The following is a 24,633-nucleotide window of genomic DNA, read 5'->3' as shown; positions in this document are numbered from 1 at the left end:
CTTACTCCAGTCCTGTGCTTCACGCCACACGTGCTTAACCGCTATACCATTCGACTCCCTCAAGACTTATTTTTTAAAGTTACTTTATTATATTTTATTTTTGTGAAAGACAGAAGTCACTTGGTTCTGGCATATGCTGTAAAAAGGATCAAATGTGGAGCCTTGAGCATATCAGTGCTGTGTTCCCTAAATCTCTTTCAATCACTTCTTTCCCTTCAGTGCTTTTCTTTTTTCTGTGTAAGCCTGAGTTCATGACCTTTAATATCTTTATTCTCACTAGAGAATCTCTTGCAAGACAGGTATATAAGCAGTAAATCAAATAAAAAAATAAATTACAAAGTACCTCAGGACCTTTGATTCTTCTTTCTTTAAAAAAAAATTATTGCTAATGTTGTTTTAGAAAACAGATGTTTCCCCATAGGTACAACTTCTTTGATTTTTGTTTGACTGAAAAAAATCTAGATTACTCCTTCACTCCTGAAGAATAATTGCAAGAGGTACAGAATTTGTTGCTCTTCCTCTCTTGACACTTTAGTCTGTCCTGTTCTTCTTGTTTACATGGCTTCTGTGGAGAAATTGGCTTTGATCTTCTTCCTTACCTTTATAAAGAGTGCATTTTGGGGGGCTGGGTAGTGGCACATGCTGTTAAACACACATATTACCAAGCTCAAGGATTAGTGTTTAAGCCCCTGCTCCTCACCTTCAGGTGGCCACTTCACGAGTAGGGAAGCAGATATACAGATGTATGTTTTTCCTCTTTCTCTGTCTGACTCCCCTTCCTTCTCAATTTCTCTCTGTCCTATCAAGTATAAGAAAGGAAAAAATGGCCCCCAGGAGTGGTGGAGTTGTAGTGCAGGCACAGAGCCCCAGCAATAACCCTGGTGACAAAAAAAAAAAAAAAAAAAAAGAGTTCACTTTTTTCCTTCTGATTCCTCGGAAACTTTGATTTTTTTTTCTTTCTTTTAAAAAATTATTGCTAATGTTCTTTTATGAATCAGATGTTGTCCCATAGGTACAATTTCATATACCCCCCAAATATGTGTAGGCACACCTCACATAATGCCTAAGGATTGCCCACACAGTGGACACGTTGCTTCCAAATCCATTTTAACATGTACCCCTCCTGATTAGTGTTCTTAGATCTGCTGACATAGGTCAAGGGTTTATTAATGCTTCACTCTACGTCTTCCCATACTCTACTTCTTAAATCCCACATAGGAGTGAGATCATCTTGCATTTGTTTTTCTCCTTTGGGCTTATTTTCACTTAGTATAATCTCCTCCAGTTCTATCCATGTTCAAGCAACAGAGAAGATCTCATATTTTCTTGTAGCTGATTAATATTCCATTGTGAATACATACCACATTTTTTATTTCTTTCGTTTATTACTATTATTATTATTATTATTATTTTTTACCAGAGCACTGTTCAGTTCTGGTTGATGGTGTTGCTGGGGATTGAACCTGGGACTTTTGGTGCCTCAGGCATGAAAGGCTTTTTGCAAAATCATTATGCAATTTCTCCATTCCACCTTTCTGTGTTCTTTAGGCAGACACCCAGGAGAAAAATTATGGGATCATGTAGTAGATATATTTTTTTAAATATTTTGAGGAATATCCATGCTATTTTCCAGTGTTTGAGGCAATTTACCTTTTACTCCATACCCTTACCAGCACTTGAAGTTGATAATCTTGATCACATCTCTCTTTCCATCTTCATAAAGTACCACTATTCTTATTTTTAAAGAAATCTTTCCACTGATTTTGCCACATATGTATGCATACCTAGACATATTTTCATTTTATATTTTTTTAAAATTTATATAAATAGACCTTTATTATATGTATATGTATATCTATATCTATATATCTTTATCTATATCTATATGATGTATATGTATAGTTGATGACTCCTATTATATAGAGTTGTGGTAGGCAGTCTCTAAGTTGATTTTCATTTCCAGCCTTGGTTTTAAAGGTTTACGTAACTTTTTTTCCCTGAGTAATTTGCAGGTGAAACATTAAGCAATGAAGTAACAAAAGACTGTATCTTCAGCTCTCTCACTGGGTTTGTGGGTAAGATTTTTGAGGCTTAGAAGTGAGCACAACCTTCATTCATCAACCAGTGATGAATGAATGGATTGAGTTGATGAGACCAACTCAGTTTCTCTCCACCATGACTTTAAGTAATTGAGTCATGTCAACACTAACAAAAGGGAGTTGGGAAAGTATTCTTCCCCAGATGAAACTTCAGATGTGTGTGTGTGTGTGTGTGTGTGTGTGTGTGTGTTGTACTGTGTTTAAGAGCTCAAGAATCTCAATGGTAAGTCATCATAATTACCAAATTTCCCGGTACAATATTCATTGATCTCAATGAAGGAGAGAGGCTAGTTCTCTGGAAGAAAATCAAAGCAAATATATAGTATATACATTTATCTATATATCTATAGTTAGTTCTATAGGCTTTTCTGAAAGGAATCTATAGATTTTTACATTTGAAAACTGTAATATATTTCAATTCTGTGAATACTGGATTTGTGATGACACTGACACTGAATAGAAAAAGTACAGTATACCCAATAAAATACTTAAAAGTTAATGTAAAAATAGATAAAAGTACAGTGTGTTCTTCCATTGGAGCTCATTAATCCAGAAACCAAGGACTAAAAGAGGAATTTCTCTGCCATCATCACTTCCAGATATCTGCTAGGGAATCTGCATGCCTCTCTCATGCTTTCTATAATGGTGGACTCTGTATTTGATAGAACTCTCTGATCTAATTACTTCCAGGTAACATAGTAAAGGTTCATTGGGATTAAATTGAGAAGTGGCTGTCATCTTATCTCTGTGTTTTAATGTCATGTGACCAAAAGGAAAAGGAAGCAACAATAAAATAAATATATTTAGTATATAGATGATGAACTAGAGGCATTTTTAATATTTTGAGTTCTCATTTAAATTGCAAATGTTCACATACAACAACCATAGCCTGGTAAGGACACAGTAGCCAAAGGTTAAGGACACTCACAGATTGGAGATATGCTCCACCTGACAGTGAGAAACTGATGAGATACTGCTATGAGAAAAGAAGAAGAAGAAGGAGAAGGAGGAGGAGGAGGAGAAGGAGGAGAAGGAGGAGGAGGAGGAGGAGGAGGAGGAGAAGGAGAAGGAGAAGGAGAAGGAGAAGGAGAAGGAGAAGAAGAAGAAGAAGAAGAAGAAGAAGAAGAAGAAGAAGAAGAAGAAGAAGAAGAAGAAGAAGAGGATTCACAGATGAGGATCCCTGCTTGAGGCAAGTCATCCAGACAAACAAAGGTACTATCTATGATCCCAACTCATACAGTTTTCTTTAGCAATTATGACCACACTGTTGGACTGAGTTTCAGATAAATATAAGAACCTGGGCAGTGACTGTGGAAGATTATATGATATTTCATTTAAACCACTCTTGCCATAATTGTCTTCATTTCCAAGCTAGAATGAGTGTGGCTGTCTAGTGACTCATAGTCTCATGCATTTTTCTCCAGGAAATTGTTCTCAAATTGTTCTAAATAAATTACCATACCTGGGGTTTCCTACCCTTCTGCTACTTCATCTGCCAGGAATATTCATAGCCAGTGAGGTGTATGAATACAAAGACCCACCTTCCTTGTCTCTTGAAGAAAAGTGGTTTGGGGTACCATCCATGTTGGGTTTATGAGTTCAGAATTCAGCTGAAACCACCTTTTGGTAAAAGGTGAAAGATTTGTGTGATCTGAAGAGAAGCCAGAGTATAAAACCACATTTTGGTTTAGCTTCTACTAACTAACTCTGTTTCAGTTTCTGACTGATTGATTGCCCTTGAGATTACCACCTTATAAGCCAACTGTGCAAAACTATTTAACCTGTCTCCTTTTATTAGATTCAACAAAAGACAAACTGATGGAGGTGACACCCCTTTTAGCACAGCCTTCTCTGGGGTGAGAATTGCTATTATGCTAATGTTACCTAGTGCCAAGGTTCAGCTGCTTGTTATTAAAAAGCCAACATTTAAGAAACAAGGATAAGTGAGAAGAAAACAGGTTTATTTAGATGCTAGTCACCTGAGAAGATGGGAGACTTGTGTCTTTAAAAAGCTATCTTGCTGGAGTCCAGGGTTTACATAAGAACTAAAAGTTTGGCCTAGGGATATTAAGTTGGTGGAGGCAAAGGGGCCATCTGTCTCTCTGATTGGTTGGTGTATTTAGTGATGCTTGTTGACTTGCTTTACTGAACTTGGTTGAGAGCACAAGTCCCCAGTCCCTAACTGCAGGGAGGGAAGCTTCACAAGTTGTGAAGCAGGGCTGCAGGTGTCACTCTGTCTCATTATCTCCCCTTCTTTCCCCATTTCTATCTCTATTCAATAAATGATAAGTCAATAAAAATTAAAATAAAATTTAAGGTAAAATTTGTTGCACAAGAGTTCCATCTGGAGGACTATGTGCAGGACATCAGAGACCTTGGAGAATTCACACAGAGTCCCCACACCACTGTAAATAATCATATTTCATTTTTATTTATAAAAATATTTTTTCCATACTGTACATATTGTCTGAATAAATTACAGTTATTATGAAGCAAGTTTCCTGAATTTAATTAACATTTTAAAAATATTTTTTAAATTTTATTATCAAGTTCATAGTTTATAGTACAGTCTTTAACACATAGGCACAACCTTCCATCTCCCCTTGATAGGTGTCTAGGAGACACAACAGGACCCCACTGTCCCTTCATCCTGTCCCCCTCCCTCCTTCCCCAGAGTTCTTTCTTGATGCAATATGCCACACCAGTCCAAATTTCACTTGATAGAACAAAGAGAAATTGAGAGGGAGAGAAGAGATATAGAGGAAAAGAGAAAGTCTATTGAAATATTAGAATGCAGTGCTCTGAGAGACAGAGGCAAAAACCTGAAATAATGTGCTGTATCTACTTTTTCTGTAGAGGAGAAAAGCTGACAATTGGCAACACAGGGAGGCTGATAATTTAAGTGCGAAATAAGGAGACACACGTCTATAATCCTAGAAAATTATAATTTATTTGTTAGGAATATTTCCAAATGAGAAAACATGGCAGAGAAACTATATCATGTGGGGTGACTTTTTTTTTTCAAACCAAATTCAACTTTTCTTTCCTTTGCAAGAGAAATTCTGAGTGGTTGCAGTATTTTTGGGGAGGGTGAATGATGATAGGAAGTGCACTATATAGAGAACGAGCTCATTGGAAACTAATGGGAATAGATGTTACATTTGCCCTAAATATGTCTGCTCACAACTGTGCTACATCAGAAAGTAAGTTGATGAAAAATAGATGGGTGCTGCTCAGCAGCAAGAAGCACTGGAGCAGGCTGGGCGGCAGCAGGTGGTCCTGCAGCAGGTGGTCTGGCAGCAGACAGGGCGGCAGCAGCTAGAGATGCAGCAGGTAGGTCTGAAGCAACTAGAGCCACAGCAGGAAGGACGGCAGCAGCTGGAGCCACAGCAAGAGGGGCGGCAGCAGCTAGAGATGCAGCAAGTGGGCCTGCAGCAGCTAGAGGGGCAGCAGGTGGGATGGCAGCAGCTAGAGCCACAGCAGGAGGGCCTGCAGCAGCTGGAGCCACAGCTGGAGGGGCGGCAGCAGCTAGATGGGCAGCAGGTGGGGCGGCAGCAGCTGGACACACAGCAGCTGGGCCTGCAGCAACTGGAGATGCAGCAGGAGGGGCGGCAGCAGGAGGGGCGGCAGCAGCTAGAGGGGCAGCAGGTGGGGCGGCAGCAGCTGGACACACAGCAGTTAGGCCTGCAGCAACTGGAGATGCAGCAGGAGGGGCGACAGCAGGTGGGCTGGCAGCACACAGACTGGCAGCACTGGGGCCTGCAGCAGCTGGACACACAGCAGCTGGGGCGGCAGCAGCAGCTCTCTCCACAGCTCTGCTCAGAGCACACAGATCCACAACAGGAGTTGACCATGGTGGAGGTTGATGGAGGTTCTGGGGAGATTTCTAGAAGGTGGTCTGGAAGGTTTGGAGTCTCCTTGGTCCAGGCCCCTTTTTATACACTGTGGAGGGGCTGCTGTCATCAGATGCAGCTCTCTTTCCTTGTCCTTGTTTCTCCTGCTAAGTAGGCGATTATCTAATTAGACAAGTTTATTTTCCTGGTTAAACTTTTCAAGACGGATGGAAATCACGATATTTTTCCTTAAAAGATAGGAGTCATCCCTCAGTTCCTCCTAGATCATCACCTCTTCTGTGATAGTCTTGCTTTGCTTCCTCAAGAAAAACTGTCACATGATGCTTTTCCTGCAGATGTTGTATACATTAGTTTCATTTTGCATAATGATCATGTCTACTTTTAGTGAAAATAATTCTTACAGCCTAATTCTTCTTGTCAGAACTTAGTTGAATTTCAGTGTCATATTTCATTCTCTATGAGTCAGGTAGGTGAAAGTTTGCATGTGAACAGGTGATCACTAGCATAAGAAAGAAGTCTATTGTGTTATAGCCTTCTTTACACTGAATCATGATCTATTTTGTGCCCCCCCCCCCTTTTTGGTAGTATGAAAGAAAGGGCACTTGTCCTGAAATTTGCCTTCATAACAAGTTTTAAAGTGTGCCAAACTTTGTTGCTAATGCCTACACAGTGCTGTAAAAAAGATCTCTAGAATTTATGAACCATATGTACTGCTTCATACCCACTGAACAATCACTACTCATTTCTTCCTTTCTGGGAACCACCCTTTAAACTTGGTTTCTATGAATTTGACCATTTAAATGTCTCCTATAAATAAAATCATGTATTATTTATTCTTCAGTGGCTGACTTTCAGTTAGGTCAGTATCTTCCAGGTTTTATTATATTGCTGAAAACAGCAGAATTTTCTATTTTAAAGATTGAATAGTATCCCATTGCACATATGCACATTTTCTCTATCCATTTGTCTTTCAATAGACATTTGTTTGTTTTTTTTCTTCTTATCCAGTGTAGTATGGGTAATTTGACTATCACCTCATAATTGCACATATGTTTTGAAGGTACTTGTTACAGTTATTTTGGATATATGTGCAGAAGTGAAGTGCTGGATTGTATAGAATTCTATGTTTAATTCTTGAGAACCCCTCATTTTCCCCCATAGCTGCACCTTAATTCATTCCAAAGGTTCTAATTTCTCCACATCATCAACAGCTGCTATCTTCTTCCTTTTAATAAGAGCCATCCTCAAAGGAAGCAAGTGATATTATCTCCAGAAAAGTCTTTCAGAAGTAAAGTTTAAGATTTCTTGGAGTGAAAACAGAGAGAGGAAGAAAGTCTACAATACTTCATGAGAATGACTTTCCTTGTGACTATTGCTTGCTGTCCTTTTAGTGTTTTTTTAAATTTTTTATTCATAAAAAGGAAACACTGACTAAACTATAGGATAAGAGGGGTACAACTCCACACAATTCCCACCACCAGAACTCTGCATCCCATCCCCTCCCCTGATAGCTTTCCTATTCTTTAACCCTCTGGGAGTATGAACCCAAGGTCATTGTGGGGTACAGATGGTTGAAGGTCTGACTTCTGTAATTGCTTTCTTGCTGAACATGAGTATTGACAGGTCGATCCATATTCCCATCCTGTCTCTCTCTTTCCCTAGTGGGGAAGGGCTCTGGGGAAGTGGAGCTCTAGGTGGAGTTGTCTGTCCAGGAAAGTCTGGTCAGCATCATGCTAGCATCTGGAACCCGAGTAATGAGGGTGAAGAGTTGACATTCCATGCCTGACATCTCAGGACACAGTCTGAAGTGAAGCATGCTCAAGTGGTACTCTTTGTGTTGGTTAGGTTAGGGTCGGCAGATGCAATATCATTTGGTATGAATTAGAAAAGCATGTAGGAAAGTGAGCCCCACCCTTGAGGTTACAGGACTGGGAGAAATACAGGCTCTATAGAGGAAGCAGGAGATTCCTGCTGTCTTAGGGTTTAAAAAGACAATAGATAGTTATTGCTATAATCACATTATTTGGCAATTAGGTTAACTTTGAAATACCCCTTTGTTAGGGGATATTTGTATGGTTTGTATGATTTGCTGTATCACACCCAACATGACCATAATTTATTCCCTTTGACATTATTTGTATATAGGTGTGCCACTGGTTGCTTCTGTTCTCCCTGGCCTAGGCTTTTAAGAGAGTCAACATATCAAAGACACAGCCTATGTATTAAAAAGACTCTGTGCTTTAAAAAATTTGAGACATTCAATCAGTTTTCCCCTCTCATATTAATTAGTGATTTATATGACTACAAATTAATACATTGTACATAAACACCATTCCCACCACCAAAGTACTGTGTCCCATCCAATCCCCCCACTCAGCCCCAAGAGCCAAATATCCACCCTCACCCTCAACTCAGGATATCATTATTATTATTATTATTATCTTTATTTATTGGATAGAGACAGCCAGAAATTGAGAGGATGAGAGACTCTAGAGAGGGAAAGAGACAGAGAGACACCTGCAGACCTGCTACACCACTTGCAAAGCTTTCCCCCTGCAGGTGGGAACTGAGGGCTCGAACCTGGGTCCTTGTGTGTGTAGCATGTGCGCTCAAGCAGGTGTGCCACCACCTGGCCCCTCCACCCAGGGTTTTTACTTTGGTACCCTACTCCAAATGTTCTTTTAGTTTTGACAAGAGGGCATTGCCTCATCTCTATTTCCAAGATTTACTAGAAAGTCAGATTTTTAAAATTTGGTGGGGCAACATGGACTGCAGAAAATCACAAAACTGGATTGAGAAGAGGTTACTGGGGATAAATCACATGATGGTGAAGAGGGACTTTGGTTTGATGTGGGAATGGTATGTATACTTCTCTCACGGAGAAGGTAACAGATTGTACCCATGTGTTAATAACTGCCCTCTAAACCACGATTTCCCAAATCAAATGATAAAAACACTCCTTCTTTCTTTCTTTCTTTCTTTCTTTCTTTCTTTCTTTCTTTCTTTCTTTCTTTCTTTCTTTCTAAAAAGGAAACATTGACTAAACCATAGGATAATAGGAATACAACTCCACACAATTTCCACCACCAGAAAAACACACTTTCATTTCAACCAAGACACTGATGCTGAGTTCTGACTAATAATAATGTCAGGAATTAAATTTAGAGCCTCTCAGTGTCAAGCACAACAGTCTGTTTGAGTGAACCACTATACTATTTCCCCAACTCCTCCAACCCAAGTCTGGATTGTATAAAAGACTGAACAGTGTCCACTGTCTTCTGCTCTTGTTTACATACTATTATTTTATTGTTGCTGATTTCCTAGGTCCTTAAGATGCTCTGTCAGATTCAGATCATTCTAGTTACTGATCAGATTTTGCTCTTCATGTGTTTTTTTTTCCCACGAAGTGACAGAAAATGTATATTCAAACAGGAACAACTTCTACTTTTATATCTGGAATGAATAAAACCTTAAAGGGCGCCTGACAACAGCTAACAAATAACTAGTCAAGTAGTGTTTAAGTAAATGAGTGATGCTTCGAGTTCAGTGATTGGCTGTTTATATACATGATTTCTCTTTTTGAATATTTTACTCATGTATTGGCTAGAGATAGAGAGCATCTGAGATGGCAGTGGGAGATAGAAAGGGAAAGAATAAGAGAGACAACTGCAGCACATCTTCACTTGTGAAACTTTCCCCCACTCAGATGGGGACCAGTGACTTGAACCTGGGTCTTTATGCATAATAACCTGCATGCTCAACTAAGTGTGCCACAACCCACCTCCGATACATGATTTCTTTTGTGGGTCCAGGAGAGCTCAGGGAAGGAGGAGGACATTGTATTTTTCCAAATATGTATCATATTCAACTTTAGAACTTTTTAAAAATCTTGTCATGAAATTTGAGGAGCTCAAAATGTTGAAAATGATATTTCAAAAATTTCAGACATATGTGTTTGAAAGATTAAATCTAGCAAGAAAAAATATTAGGAACTTTACCAGAAATGAGAAGGTAATTACTAACATAACTGAGGTTTTGGGTTTGTGGAGCAGTGACCATATGCAAAGCTTTGAGATGAACCTAGTTGAACAACACAAATACTCTGAGGTTGCATTCACACTCAGCATTTCTTCTGCAAGTATAATATCACTAAAGTGAGTCCATCTCATCTGATAACTAGCAGGAAAAGACTGGAAATTGATAGTCTAGAAAGTAGCACTGCATAGTCAAAGATAAAGCATTTTTTAAATTTTATTAGTAACTTAATATTGATTTACAATATTAAGATAATAGGTGTATAATTTAGTACCATTCACACCACAAGATTTCTGTATCCCCATTCCCTCCATTGGAAGCTACTGTAGTTCTCCCAAAGTCACAGATATGGGCTGACTATTATTTCTATATCTGTATGTATGTATGTTTGTATATGTATATATATATACAATATTTTTTGCCTTCAAGGTTAATGCTGGCGCTTGGTGCCCACACTACAAATCCACTGCTCCTGGAGGCCATTTTCCCCATTTTTTGTTGCCCTTGTTGTTATTATTGTTGTTGTTATATATATAGCTGTTGTTACTGTTGTTGTTGGATAGGACAGAGAGAAATTGAGAGAGAAGACAGACAGGGGGAGAGAAAGATAGACATCTGTAGACATGCTTAATTGCTTGTGAAGCAACCCCCTGCTGGTGGGGAGCTGGAGGTTCAAACCCAGCTGCTCCTTGCACTTCTTTTTTTTTAATTTGCTTTTTTTTTTTATTTTTTATTTAAGAAAGGATTAGTGAACAAAAGCATAAGGTAGGAGGGGTACAACTCCACACAATTCCCAACACCCAATCCCCATAACCCACCCCCTCCCATGGTAGCTTTCCCATTCTCTATCCCTCTGGGAGCATGGACCCAGGGTCGTTGAGGGTTGCAGAAGGTAGAAGGTCTGGCTTCTGTAATTGCTTCCCCGCTGAACATGGGCGTTGACTGGTCGGTCCATACCCCCAGTCTGCCTCTCTCTTTCCCTAGCAGGGTGTGACTCTGGGGAAGCTGAGCTCCAGGACACATTGGTGGGGTCTTCAATCCAGGGAAGCCTGGCCAGCATCCTGGTGGCATCTGGAACCTGGTGGTTGAAAAGAGAGTTAACATATGAAGCCAAACAATTTGTTGAGCAATCATGGATCCCAAGCTTGGAATAGTGGAGAGGAAGTGTTAGGGAGGTACTCACTGCAAACTCTAGTGTAGTCCTGCTTTCAGGTATATATTTTGCAGTAGTTTATGGATACGTGTGCACATAAGCTCTCGCTCACAGAAACTGGTGTATAACTAGGTTATGGGACTTTGTTAGAAAGTGAACTACCTGAGATGAAATTAGAGTGTACTATTAAAGGAAAGGTCTCACCCGAGTAATGAAGCTGAAGAGTTGTCATTCCACACGTGAAGTCTCTGAATACATTCTGAGGTGAAGCATGTTGAGGTAGCAATCGTTGCTTTGGTTAGGTTGTGATCGGCAGATGCAATGTTATTTGGTTTGGATTGGGAGATGCATACGGGAAAGTGGGCCCTATCCAAGGGTTCCAGGACTGGGGGAAGTAGGGGCTCTATAGTGAAGATGTGAGGTTCCTGCTGTCTTAGGGTTCAAAAAGACAATCAATAGTTAATATTATCATCACATTATTTGTTAATTGGGTTAACTTTGAAAAGTCCCTTTGTTATGGTTTGTTGGACAGTACCCAGTATCTTGTATATAGCTGTGCTATTGGAAGCTTCTAATCTACTTGGTCTAGGCTTTTGAGAGAGTCCGCATATTAAATACATAGCCTATATATTAAAAAGATTCAGTTTGTCTTTTGAGAAACTTTGAGACATACAATTGATTTCCCCCTCTCATATTAATTAACTACTGATTTATATGTCTACATTTTGCTAGGAGTGTACATAAACACCATTCCCACCACCAACGGACTGTGACCCATCCCTCCCGCCCACTCCCACTTCTTTTTTTTTAATTTGCTTTTTCCCCCTTTTGTTGCCCTTGTTGTTTTATTGTTGTAGTTACTATTATTGTCATTGTTGTTGTTGATGTCATCATTGTTGGATAGGACAGAGAGAAATGAAGAAAGGAGGGGAAGACAGAGAAGGGGAGAGAAAGACACTTACAGACCTGCTTCACCACCTGTGAAGCAACTCCCCTGCAGGTGGGGAGGCGGAGGCTCGAACCAGAATCCTTAAGCCGGTCCTTGCACTTCTATCATGTGCTCTTATCCCGTTGCATTACCACACAACCCCCCCCCCATATATCCATTTTTCCCCTGTGGCCCTGTATTCTCTTCCTTTCTAAATCATACCTACACCTATTATTACTTCCAAATGTCCTTCCTTTTTCTTCTGCTCTCCTAAAGGAGTTGGTGTTGGAGTTCAAAGCCCTTTGGTCATCTTCCCCTATCACTTATCCCCTGCTGGGAATATGGATCAAAATTATTTTGGGGGTCCAGAAAGTGGGAGTTCTGGATTCTGTAATTGCTTCTTTACTGGACATGGGTATCAGCAGGTTGATCCATACCCCCAGCCTGTTTCTATCTTTCCCTAGTGGAGAGATGAGGTTCCAGCATTCATTGGTGAGGTCATCTGCCCAAGGAAGTCAGGATAGAATCATGATAGTGTCTGCAACTTGGTGGCTGAAAGATAGTAAGATAGAAAGTGAACAGGAACCAAAAAGTAGGAATAGATCAGGTGAGAATAGCATTTTAGGGTGGAAAGAAGCTTGGAAGTCTATTTTAATTATGTTCTTAGTGGCATATGACTTTCACAGTTTTTGCTTGACTTTGATAGCTAACATGGAGTTTGACAAAAATATTGTTTGAGAAAATGGTGCCAGAGTTGAGAAAAGGGCTAGAGATGAAGCAGGTGGGGCAGCAGCAGGTGGGCCTATGGCAACTAGAGATATAACAGGTAGGCCTGCAGCAGCTGGATCCACAGTAGCTCTGTGAGTCACTGCCAGATTTGGGTTGTTGTTGCCTTGATACCCTTTGACTGTAACCTAAACACTTTAGCACAAACTCGCCCTTTCAAGCCTGTCTCTAATCACTCACATTGCTCTATATCTGGGCAGAATTTGTCAGATTCTGCCTAGTTTCTATCTTCTACCTAGCATATGTTCACATGTATCCATAAATTAGTGCAAAATAATATACCTGAAAGCAAAAGTACTCAGTAGCCTGCAGTGAGTCAGTATATGCAGCAAGCAAGTAGAAAGACCTAAAACGATACCATAAAGTTCCTAATGAAATAGTGTCTGCTTAGACTTAGATACCCTCCTCACTTACTTCCTATTACATTTCCCTCACTCCCAAGATAGGTTTAAGTAAGGACTACAAAAGCTGAATAAGGGCATGAGACTGGCATACTTTAATGATGAATCTTTAGTCACACTCAGGCCACCCCATCAGCTGGGCCCCATTCAGGGATTCCTGATGTTCCCAAATAGACATGACAGGCCTAGACCTCGAATAGATCCCTCTCTCCATTGTTACCGGTCATCTTTATCAGGAGCAACACAATAGACCCCTCTATGGGCTCCCACAGGACTTTGCTCTCAACTTGGATCAACAACAGTAGAGAATGTTCCATTCTCTGAAGGAAGGCTGGACAACATACTCTACCTTCCACTTGAGGAAGATGGGTCCTGAAATTGGGACAGCTTGGAAGGTTCCTACTCATAACCACACAATGTGAGCTCAGATATAGAGGGATGCAGAGGTCACATAGGCTTCTAAACTGAATATGGGCCCCAGATCACATCAAATGGATGGGGTTTACAGTCAACAGTATTTATACACCTTTCCCATATTAGGGAGCTACTCTTTTCCCTGATCCAGCTTTCTGGTCCTTTTATAGCCATGACATCATCTCCCCAGACAATAACTTGGATCCACCTGCATATCACGCTCAGAAAAAAAAAAAAAACTAGTATACTCATGGGCTCTTTGGAATATAACTAAAATATGCCTAGTAACTATCTACAAAATGGAGACCCCCCCCCAACTCTTCATATGAACTATTCTAGCCTTTAGGTTCATGATTAGTCCACAATTTGTTTGGCTTTATATGTTAACTATTTTTTCAGCCACCAAGTACCAAATGCTAACATGATGCCAACCAGACTTCCCTGGGCAGACGACCCCACCAATGTGTCCTGGAGTCCTGCTTCCCCAGAATCCAGCCCCTCTAGGGAAAGAGAGAGGCAGGCTGGGAGTATGGATAGACCTGCCAGTGCCCATGTTCAGTGGGTAAGCAATTACAGAAGCCAGACCTTCCACCTTCTGCACCCTATAATGACCCTGGTTCCATACTCCCAGAGGGATAAAAAAAAAAAAAATAGCATAGCTATCAGGGAAGGGGATGGGATACGGAGTTCTGGTGGTGGGAATTGTGTGGAGTTGTACCCCTCTTGCCCTATATTTTTTATCATTTTTAAAAAGAGGAAAATCTAGTTATATGTCATTTTATACTGCCTACTCTTATTATTCCAAGCACTTATTTGGTGTCACCTCATTGGTTTCCCAACTAACTCAACCCATCACACCTAACAGAACTGCAACTACATTAGTCTTCTTTCAATTCCCAGAATCTAGTGACATCTTTGGCACACTATAGATACATGATCAAAGTTTTGGATGTTTGAAAAAATATTTAAGAAGTGTGAGAAACATTTTAATTTATAACAAGACAACAAGCTATAAAAATGTCTGCAAAAAAAGCAGTACACTGAAATTCCACTATTAAAAACAAACAAACCAACCCCAGGAAGGTATACTGGATTAATTTGGATGCTAGAACTTAAAAAACTAGTACTTTTTATTATCTTTCTAATATATGTCAAACAAAATTAAGAATCACACTTTTAAAAATATTTCTAGGTAATAGGTTCAAGGTTTAAGTGTCAAATGATATACTTCATCTGTAATTAGCACTATGTAGGGCCACATTGAATTAAATATATCTCCTATAATTATATTTACTGTATCAATTTGCCTTGTAAACAATCATTTCATAAAAGATGCCAATTCTCATATGGGTGTGGGTCAGGAAAAATTAGTCTATACAAGTCCCAAAAGGGATGTGACCAAATTAATGAGATTTTATTGTTGAATACACTGCAAGAGATTCAAAGGGTGTAGGAGACATTCAGCACTTTATCCTAATCCTTTGCTGATGGCTCAGGCAATATGCCAGTCAAATAATGGATTATTGCCCCAATACATAACACTCATAAAAACAAATTTACTTCCTGAGAGTGAAAGTGAGTCACTGATCCCACAGTCTTCCATGTTCAGGTTGTACATAGGATCATATAGGAATTGGCCTGAAAGAGTCTCAAGTGACTCATAACTGTGACCACAATAATACATTCATGTTTTTAGGTAAGCTTTATGTTGTCAAAGATTTTCTTGACTGATCTTTGTTGTATTTGATTAGAATTATAAAACTAGAATCCTATCATACTATAGATTTTTACTCGTTCATCTGGTCAGCAGAAGTGGCTGCTCCTACATGTTCTCTAAGAGTTAAAGTTCTAGTTTACCTCTTCATTTAATTGTCTTGTTTCTTTACAAACTCTCTGCTTAGATAATCTGTCTATTGGAAAGAATGGGAGTATTGAAGTCTTCTATGATTATGTTGCTATTGAGGTATTTTCGTAGCTTTTTTAGTAAATGTTTGATGACTTCATTGGGTACATAAATGTGGATGACTGTTACGTTCTCTTGGTGGACTGATCCTTGGTGGACTGAGAATTTTGGTCTCTACTTCAGAGGGGTAAATGTTAGGAGAAGATGATCACCATTACACTATACATGTTATTAACATTTGTACGTCTATTTGTTTGGGGGGGGTCAGAAATTTCTGAAAGTTTTGTGAAGAAAACATTCAATAGTCTATGATAATATGCTATATAGAAGGAAAACTGCTGAAAAATATAGGAAGTACAATTCTATTAAAACTCCCAGTAAAAAAATAATTTTAGGGGGTTTGGCATTAGTGCAGCTGGTTAAGTGCACATGTCGCAAAGTGCAAGGACCAGCGTAAGGATCCAGGTTGGAGCCCCCAACTCCCCACCTGCAGCAAGGTAGCCTCACAAGTGGTGAAGCAGATCAGCAGGTGTCTTTCTCTACCCCTCTCTGTCTTCCCCTCCTCTCTTGATTCCTCTCTGTCCTATCCAACAACAATAACAACAACAAGAGCAACATGGCCTCCAGAAATAGTGGATTCATAGTACAGGCACTGATCCCCAATGATAACCCTGAAGGGAAAAGAGAGACAGAGAGAGACAGACAGAGAGAGAGAGAGAGAGAGAGAGAGAGAGAGAAAAGAAGGAAAAAGGAATTTTAAAGGCGTAGAGGGAACACATGCATGACTTCATGTTGAGTGAACCCTCACCCCCAGGTATGGTTAAATGTGTATGTAAACCCTGCAGCTGGAGCATGAATGATTGAATATCACTAGTTAGACTCTACCCAGGTCTAAGCTGTGAATCTCATAGGTTCAGGATACAGACAGATCTGACCCTGGCTGGTGGAATTCAATGGGAATGAAGTGATCCCTGCTGGAATGAAAGAATGAGGGCTTGTGGACTGAAGGCCCATTGCAGTGAATGACTCTTGAGCAATTAGAGGAGGAATGGCCCTGGATGAGGGCTAGTAATTAATGAGTTGGGGAAGTGAATACCAAGCAAAACATTTTTGGAATATTTTGTTTATTTTTAAATTTAATTAAATTTATTTATTTATTTATTGCCACCAGGGTTATTGCTGGGGCTTGGTTCCAGCATTAGGAACCCACCTTTTTTATTTAATTTTATTTTTTGAAATGACAGAAAGAAATTGAGAGAGAAAGGACATATATTAGAGAGAAAGATAGATAGCTGCAGACTTGCTTCACCATTCTTGAAGCATCCTCCCTGCAGGTGGGGAGGACATGGGTGGGTGATTTGAATTCAGATCCTTATACATGCTAACATGCTACCTACCGCCTGGCCTCCTGAATATTTTCCTTTGTACTCAGTGATTTTCATTGACCCTATCACTCTATTTAGAAAGTCTGCTTCTCAGGGCGGTGAGATGAGGGGTGTCCAGGAGAGTCTAGGGAGGGTTCTTCAAAGTGTGTCATAAGAATCAATGTTTTCTTTCTTTTTCTTTTTTAAAGATTATTTATTTATTTTCCCTTTTGTTGCCCTTTTTGTTGTTGTTGTTCTTGGAGTTATTGATATCGTAGTTGTTGGATAAGACAGAGAGAAATGAAGAGAGGAGGGGAAGACAGAGAGGGGGAGAGAAAGATAAGACACCTGCAGACCTGCTTCACCACCTGTAAAGCGATTCCCCTACAGATGGGGAGGCTGGGCTCAAACCAGAATCCTTAGCTGGTCCTTGTGCTTCGCGCCACATGCGCTTAACCCGCTGCTCTACCACCCGACTCCAACTCCTCCGACTCCTCCGACTCCTCCGACTCCGACTCCGACTCCTTTTCCTTCTTTTTTTTAATAGTAGGAAAGGCCAATGGCTTTGTAACTTGGGAGCAGGTCGAAGACCATTCATTAGTCTGGGGAGATAGCATAATGGTTATGCAAAAGGCTTTCATGCCAGAGGCTGGGGGCTAGAGAACCCCAGGCTCAATCCCTGATACCATCATAAACTAGAGCTGAGCAATGCTCTAGATAACGATGATGATGATAATGATGTTGTAAATAGTCTACAGGCATACCATCCTGGACAAGCCCAATTTCATCTGAAGTAAAAAGAAATTTTTAAAAAGACCATTCACTTTGTGGCTGGATGAAGATGACTATTCCCTGAGGCACATGGAGTCTCAGTATATGAGGAGAAGTACCACCATTATCCACAACTCAGGGGATGTCTGCTGATAGATAGTGCCCTTGAGGGTTGGTGAACTCATTAATACAACTATTACTCTTTCATCCAAACCTCACTGATCAATCACACTAAGTTAGGTCTGTTTGCTACTAGTGTTATGGAAATATTCGCAGAACTGCTCAGAGTGTTACAGCTCCAGGGTGCAGCACATCCAAAGGACGAAAATGAGGACGACACTGAGACCAAGAACACGTGGAGGGTAGGGAGATACTTTATTACCTTCATGGGCTATAGGCCGATTCCTACCAAACCTACACAGGCTTGTCACTCAGCACAGTTTTTTATTTTATTTTTTTAAAAAAAGGATTAATTAACAAAACCATAGGGTAGGAGGGGTACAATTACATACAATACCCACCACCCAGTCTCCATATCCCACCCCCTCCCCTGATAGCTTTCCCATTCTCTATCCCTCTGGGAGCATGGACCCAGGGTCATTGTGGGTTGTAGAAGGTGGAAGGTCTGGCTTCTGTAATTGCTTCTCCGCTGAACATGGGCGTTGACTGGTCGGTCCATACTCCTAGTCTGCCTCTCTCTTTCCCTAGTAGGGTGGGTCTCTGGGGAAGCGGAGCTCCAGGGAACATTGGTGGGGTCTTCAGTCTAGGGAAGCCTGGCCGGCATCCTGATGACATCTGGAACCTGGTGACTGAAAAGAGAGTTAACATACGAAGCCAAACAAACTGTTGAGCAATCATGGACCCAAAGCTTGGAATAGTGGAGAGGAAGTATTAGGGGGGTACTCACTGCAAACTCTAGTGTACTTCTGCTTTCAGGTATATATTTTGCAGTAGTTTACGGATACGTGTTAACATATGCTCTCTCTCACAGAAACTGGTGTATATCTAGGTTTTGGGACTTTGTTAGAAAGTGAACCACCTGAGATAGAATTAGAGTATACTATGAAAGGAAAGGTCTCACCCGAGTAATAAAGCTGAAGGGTTGTCATTCCACATGTGAAGTCTCTGGACACAGTCTGAAGTGAAGCATGTTGAGGTGGCAATCGTTGTGGTTAGGTTGTGATCAGCAGATGCAATATTATTTGATATGGATTGGGAGAGGCATACGGGAAAGTGGGCCCTATCCAATGGTTCCAGGACTGGGGGAAGTAGAGGCTCTATAGTGGAGATGTGAGGTTCCTGCTGTCTTAGGGTTCAAAAAGACAATGGATAGCTAATGTTATCATCACATAAATTGGTAATTGGGTTAACTTTGAAAAGTCCTTTTGTTAGGGTTTTCTGTACAGTACCCTGTATCTTGTATATAGCTGTGCTATTGGTTGCTTCTGATCTACTTGGTCTAGGCTTTTGAGAGAGTCTGCATATCAATTACACAGCCTATATATTGAAAAGATTCAGTTTGTGTTTTGAAAAACTTCGAGACATACAATTAATTTTCCCCCTCGTATTAATTAACTAGTGATTTATATGACTACATTTTACTAGCAGTGTACATAAGCACCATTCCCACCACCAAAAGACTGTGACCCATCCCTCCCACCCACTCCCACCCCCCACTGGCCCAGGAAGCTGCATGTCTACTCCTCACCACAGGGTTTTTACTTTGGTGCCCTACTTACAATTTGGTCAGGTCCTGCTTTTAGTTTCCCTTTCAGATCTTCTTACTCAACTTCTGTTGATGAGTGGGATCATCCCATACTCATCTTTATCTTTCTGACTTAGCTCACTTAACATAATTCCTTCTAGCTCTGTCCAAGATGGGTCAGAGAAGGTGGGTTCATTGTTCTTGATAGCTGCATAGTATTCCATTGTGTATATATACCACAGCTTTCTCAGCCACTCATCTGTTGTTGGGCACCTGGGTTGCTTCCAGGTTTTAGCTATTATGAATTGTGCTGCTATGAACATAGGAGTACACACCTCTTTTTGGTTGGGTGTTATGGAGTCCTTGGGGTATAACCCCAGGAGAGGAATTACTGGATCATATGGAAGGTCCATGTCTAGCCTTCTGAGAGTTTTCCAGACTGCTCTCCACAGAGGCTGGACCAATTTACATTCCTGTCAGCAATGTAAAAGGGTTCCTCTGTCCCTACAACCTCTCCAGCATTTGTTGCTGCTGTCCTTTTTGATGTATGCCATTCTTACAGGAGTGAGGTGGCATCTTAGTGTTGTCTTAATTTGCATTTCTCTGACAATCAGTGACCTAGACCAGTTTTTCATATGTTTGTTAGCCTTTTGGATCTCCTCTGTAGTGAATGTTTTGTTCATATCCTCTGCAGAGTTTTTATCAGTTTCAAACTGAGCACGTCACAAGCTGATTGGTTAGAAACAATGTTCATCAAGGTGCTGACAATAAAGGTGAGAGTAGGTTGGCTACCAACAGAGCCCACCACTGGGATGCTGGAGTGTAGAAGTGGGTATCCACCAGGAGCCTATAGATTTCTCATTTCATTAGTAAAGCAAAGTTTCGCTGCCCCACCCCCATCTTTTGCATAGAAAAGTTCCACTATGAAGGTAAGCAGAGATAATGAGGATGGGAGAGTGCCTGCTCACTCACAGAGGAAGGCTGTGACTTTGGTCTCTCACTTTCCTTTCTTTCTTTCCTTCTTTCCTTTCTTTCTTTCTTTCTTTCTTTCTTTCTTTCTTTCTTTCTTTCTATCTTTCTATCTTTCTCCTTTTTTTTTCACCAGAACACTAATCAGCTTGGATTTATGGTGGGGGGGGGGGCAGTAAACATGGGGTGTTGGCAAGGGATTCCTCCAAGAAGTAATGCCAGGTTTTATGGAATAAAAGTTTTGCAGCACTGTCTGGGAAGACAAGCATAATTTGAAATTGAGCCTGGGGAACTCTAGACCTGAGGGCATTTACAGGCCTCTCCAAGGAAGCTAATTTAAGATTAGGTGGGTAGCAAACAGATGAGGACATGACATCTAAGAGCCTATCAGGGGGGAAGGGCAAGCAGAGAAAGCCCTCAGTCCCTGAGCCTGGAGGTCAGAAAGGTCATGTACTACAACTAAATAGTTAAATATTTCTTGTCCTTTCTTCTTTTAGGTGGTAACATATTTATATTGCTTTCAGGTGTCAGGGGTTAGTGCCCCTAGAGGCAGGAAGAACTTTTCATTTATTTGTTTGTATGTTTTTTTGTTTGTTTGGGTTTTTTTGTTTGTTTGTTTATTGTAAATGTCCATTTCCAAGCCTGCAGGTTGTGTGTGTGCATGGGGTGGGGGTGGGGGTTGAGGGAAGAGCTGTTGCTGGGCAAGTTCCTGTGAAGTGCTTCTGTGTAGCACCTGTTGTTTTCTAGGTGCCTAGGTGGGGTGGAAGCTCCATTCAGTTCCCAGACCTGAGTCTTGCTCATCTCAAGTCCAACACCTTCCATTGTTTTCCTCTGTGGAAGTTTGAATGTTAGTTTCCAGGTCTGGGGAGGGGTGGGGGTGGCAGGGCTGAGGAGAAGCAAGCTCTGCTCAGTTAGAGGAATGGGACTACTGGATCCTAAGGTAGGCCTATTCTTAGTAATTTGAGGAAATTCTAGAATGTTTTCCATGGGTCCTGTATTAGTTTACATCCCCACCAAAAGTGTTTAAGGCTTCCTTTGATCATACACCCTTATCAGGTAATTTGAATCTACAGGGAGAAATGAGGAGATTCTGAAAGGTTAAATAAGAACTAAAATATACCTACTAGCTACCTATAAAATGGAGACCCTCCTCCAACTCTTCATCTGCACTACTCCAGCCTTGAGGACCAAGGGTTTGAACCTGAGTCCTTGAGCACTGTAATGTGTGCACTCAACCAAGTGCACCACCCTCTGGTCCCTCTCAGTGGCTTTTTATGGCACCTGTGCTCTTAGCTAACATTCTTCTTTCATTCTTAGTGGTATTATATGAATTTAATTGTTTTATGGTATATGTTTTCAGTTGGAGCATCAGTTCTGGCTTATTGTTGTACAGGGATTGAATCTGAGATTTCAGTGCCTCAGGTATTATGCCATCTTCCCTACCACCCATGCTCCTTAATTGTGAGAATTTCTAAAATTGATATGATTTTCCCCTCTAGGAACATCTATATACTTTCAAAATTTTATAGGGAAAGAACTAGACATCACTCTGGCACATGTGCTGCCAGGGATCAAACTTGGGACCTCATGCTTGAGAGTCCAAAGCTTTACCACTGCACCACCTCCTGGACCATGATAATGACTCTTTTAATGTAACATCATTAACATGAAAGAGTTTGGGGAGAGGCCAGCAAGGTTGAGGCCCTGATGCACTTGCTCAAAAGCAACTGATGTTTTGACTCACTGCACTCACATCATCAGAAGAATGTAAAACCTCTCTTGTTCCCCTGTCTTCCTAAATTACACAGGTTGTAACCTGAACCTTTCTCCCACATTTACTAACAACTTACTCTGTTTATAACAAACATTCCTTTTCTATTACCCTTTTGAAGGCAGATGCTTCCCTGAATACTGATCAGTATTATCTAGCATGCTCTACCCACCTTGAATTTATCTTTGAAATGAAATCGTGAGCTCCATCCTTTATGAAACAAATAGACCTCACACATCTTGAAATGATCCTCACCATCAAACAGTGTAATGAGCATGTTAGGAGATTCATCTCTTTATTGACTATTGCTTGCTAAGTAAGATGGACTTTTAAAAAATATATATACAAAGGAGATGGGATCAGCAAGATAATTCATTTGGGAGGGTGTCCGCTTTGGAATGTCTGTGATCCAGGTTTGAGTCCCTGGTACACCACATAAGCACTAGGGAACGTTTCAGTGGTATGGCATCTCTCCCTCTCACTTTCTCTCTCTTTCTATTTGAAGAATTCAGCCTAGAGGGGGGATGTTCCAAACAGAAAACAATATATAATTATAGAAAGAGAAATAGATGGTTGTTTATACAATATAAAGTCTGAGTGATAGCTGGCTAATTAGTTACTTTTCTTAGCCACAAAAGTCCAAACTGTTCTGTATCACAAGAAAAATGAATTTAGGGGAAAAAAGCTTTCAAATATAAATATAGAAGATTACAAGAAATTTTGTATCAAGATGCATTTATTGAAAACTGGTGATCATACAATTATGAAGATCAAAGAAAGCATAACAGTCAGAGATTCAGGAGCTAGTCCAACTTTATCATCCATCTGGACCCTGAATTCAAGAAGATATCTGGGCGACACAAGTGGTAGTGTAGCTAGGCTGTCTTTTGCTAGTAGTTTAGTGGTGTCACAGGATAATAAAGTTGGTGGTCATCTAAAGACCTGGAAAAGTTAAAAATGAGTGGCATGTTCACAATGATGTGATAGCAGCTGTTTCATGGTTGATAGTCAGATATGAGGCTTAACAAGATGGTTCATCGCAGGAGGGGCGGCTGCAAGTTGTACCAAAACAGGTGGTCTGGAGGCAGATGGGGCGACAGCAACTGGAGGACACACCACAGGTGGGGTGGCAGGTGGTCTGGCAGCTAATGGGACGGCAGCAGCTGGAGGACCCACCACAACCAGAGGACACACCACAGGTGGGGCGGCAGGTGGTCTGGCAGCTAATGGGATGGCAGCAGCTGGAGGACCCACCACAACCAGAGGACACACCACAGGTGGGGCGGCAGGTGGTCTGGCAGCTAATGGGATGGCAGCAGCTGGAGGACCCACCACAACCAGAGGACACACCACAGGTGGGGCGGCAGGTGGTCTGGCAGATAATTGGATGGCAGCAGCTGGAGGACCCACCACAACCAGAGGACACACCACAGGTGGGGCGGCAGGTGGTCTGACAGCTAATGGGATGGCAGCAGCTGGAGGACCTACCACAGCCAGAGAACACACCACAAGTGGGGCGGCAGGTGGTTTGGCAGCAGACAGGGCGGCAGCAACTGGAGGACCCACCACAACCAGAGGACACACCACAGGTGGGGCGGCAGGTGATCTGGCAGATAATGGGACGGCAACAGCTGGAGGACCCGCCACAGCCAGAGGTCACGCCACAGCCAGAGGATATACCACAGCTGGGACGACAACAGGTGGTTTGACAGCACGTAGTCTGGCAGCAGGTTGGGCGACAGTTCTCTTCACAGAGTCCTTGACCACAATGGTCAGAACAGACAGAGCCAGAACGGGAGTTGACCATGGTGTCAGAGGGTTAAGATTCTAGGTGAGGTTCCAGGAGAATGATCTTCCCAAATGTGGAAGTCTCCTTGTTCCATGGTCACTTTTATACTCAACTGAGGTGCTGTTACCATGTAAAGGACTATTTCCTTATTATTGTTTGTCTCCAATAGTTAGGCAATTATCAAATAAGTTAATTATGGGGGAATCCATATAAAAAGTTGTATTACAAGTTATTTTCCTATTTTTGTATTAGGATTCATCCAGTTCAGCCTTGCTTCCTGAATCACCTCTTGTCTCTTTCTTGTGTGTATCATCTAATTTAAAAAAAATTTAAGCTACCTCATCATATTAGTAGCTATGCGATACATCATTTCAAGCTTGCCATTGTGAGTCATCCTTAAAGCTTTGTGTCATACAACATTCCCTCACAGTCCCCCAAATGAGACAGATCACTCTTCTGAGAAAAATAAACTGTGAAAATAGTAGAACATTTGGAAAAATTTCCTTGAAATATTTGAAGTGAGATGACTTTTCTAAGATGGAACCATTGCAGGGTGCTTCCACGTGGTGTCAGATACTCAAAACTTGGTCCTTGTCCAAGGTAAAATATGTTTTACTGGGTGACCTATCTCCCAGCTCCTAGTTTAATTTTTAATTGAATAATTTATCCATTCATCTAACCATCTACTAAT

General features: G+C 41.0%; 3 protein-coding genes across 3 annotated transcripts in view; all 3 read right to left on the bottom strand.

The window, feature by feature from the left end:
- LOC103120624 (keratin-associated protein 4-7) overlaps positions 1–24,633 on the bottom strand; it is a 54,884-nt gene that overhangs the window by 28,589 nt on the left and 1,662 nt on the right. The window lies entirely within an intron of this gene.
- On the bottom strand, positions 5,038–6,003 carry LOC103120636 (keratin-associated protein 4-3-like). The gene has a single exon (XM_016191675.2). The coding sequence runs from the start codon at positions 5,951–5,953 to the stop codon at positions 5,333–5,335; it is 621 nt and encodes a 206-aa protein (XP_016047161.2). The 5' UTR covers positions 5,954–6,003; the 3' UTR covers positions 5,038–5,332.
- Positions 22,872–24,025, bottom strand: LOC132541932 (keratin-associated protein 4-1-like). Its single transcript, XM_060203525.1, has one exon. The coding sequence runs from the start codon at positions 23,958–23,960 to the stop codon at positions 23,175–23,177; it is 786 nt and encodes a 261-aa protein (XP_060059508.1). The 5' UTR covers positions 23,961–24,025; the 3' UTR covers positions 22,872–23,174.

The sequence above is a fragment of the Erinaceus europaeus genome, chromosome 12 (assembly GCF_950295315.1).
Source record: "Erinaceus europaeus chromosome 12, mEriEur2.1, whole genome shotgun sequence".
Taxonomy (NCBI): domain Eukaryota; kingdom Metazoa; phylum Chordata; class Mammalia; order Eulipotyphla; family Erinaceidae; genus Erinaceus; species Erinaceus europaeus.
Note: the sequence above shows the minus strand (reverse complement) of the source record. Positions and strands in the feature narration are given on the sequence as shown.

Excerpts from the sequence above, each read along its gene's own strand:
- LOC103120636 (XM_016191675.2), bottom strand. The coding sequence starts at position 5,953 with ATGGTCAACTCCTGTTGTGGATCTGTGTGCTCTGAGCAGAGCTGTGGA.
- LOC132541932 (XM_060203525.1), bottom strand. The coding sequence starts at position 23,960 with ATGGTCAACTCCCGTTCTGGCTCTGTCTGTTCTGACCATTGTGGTCAA.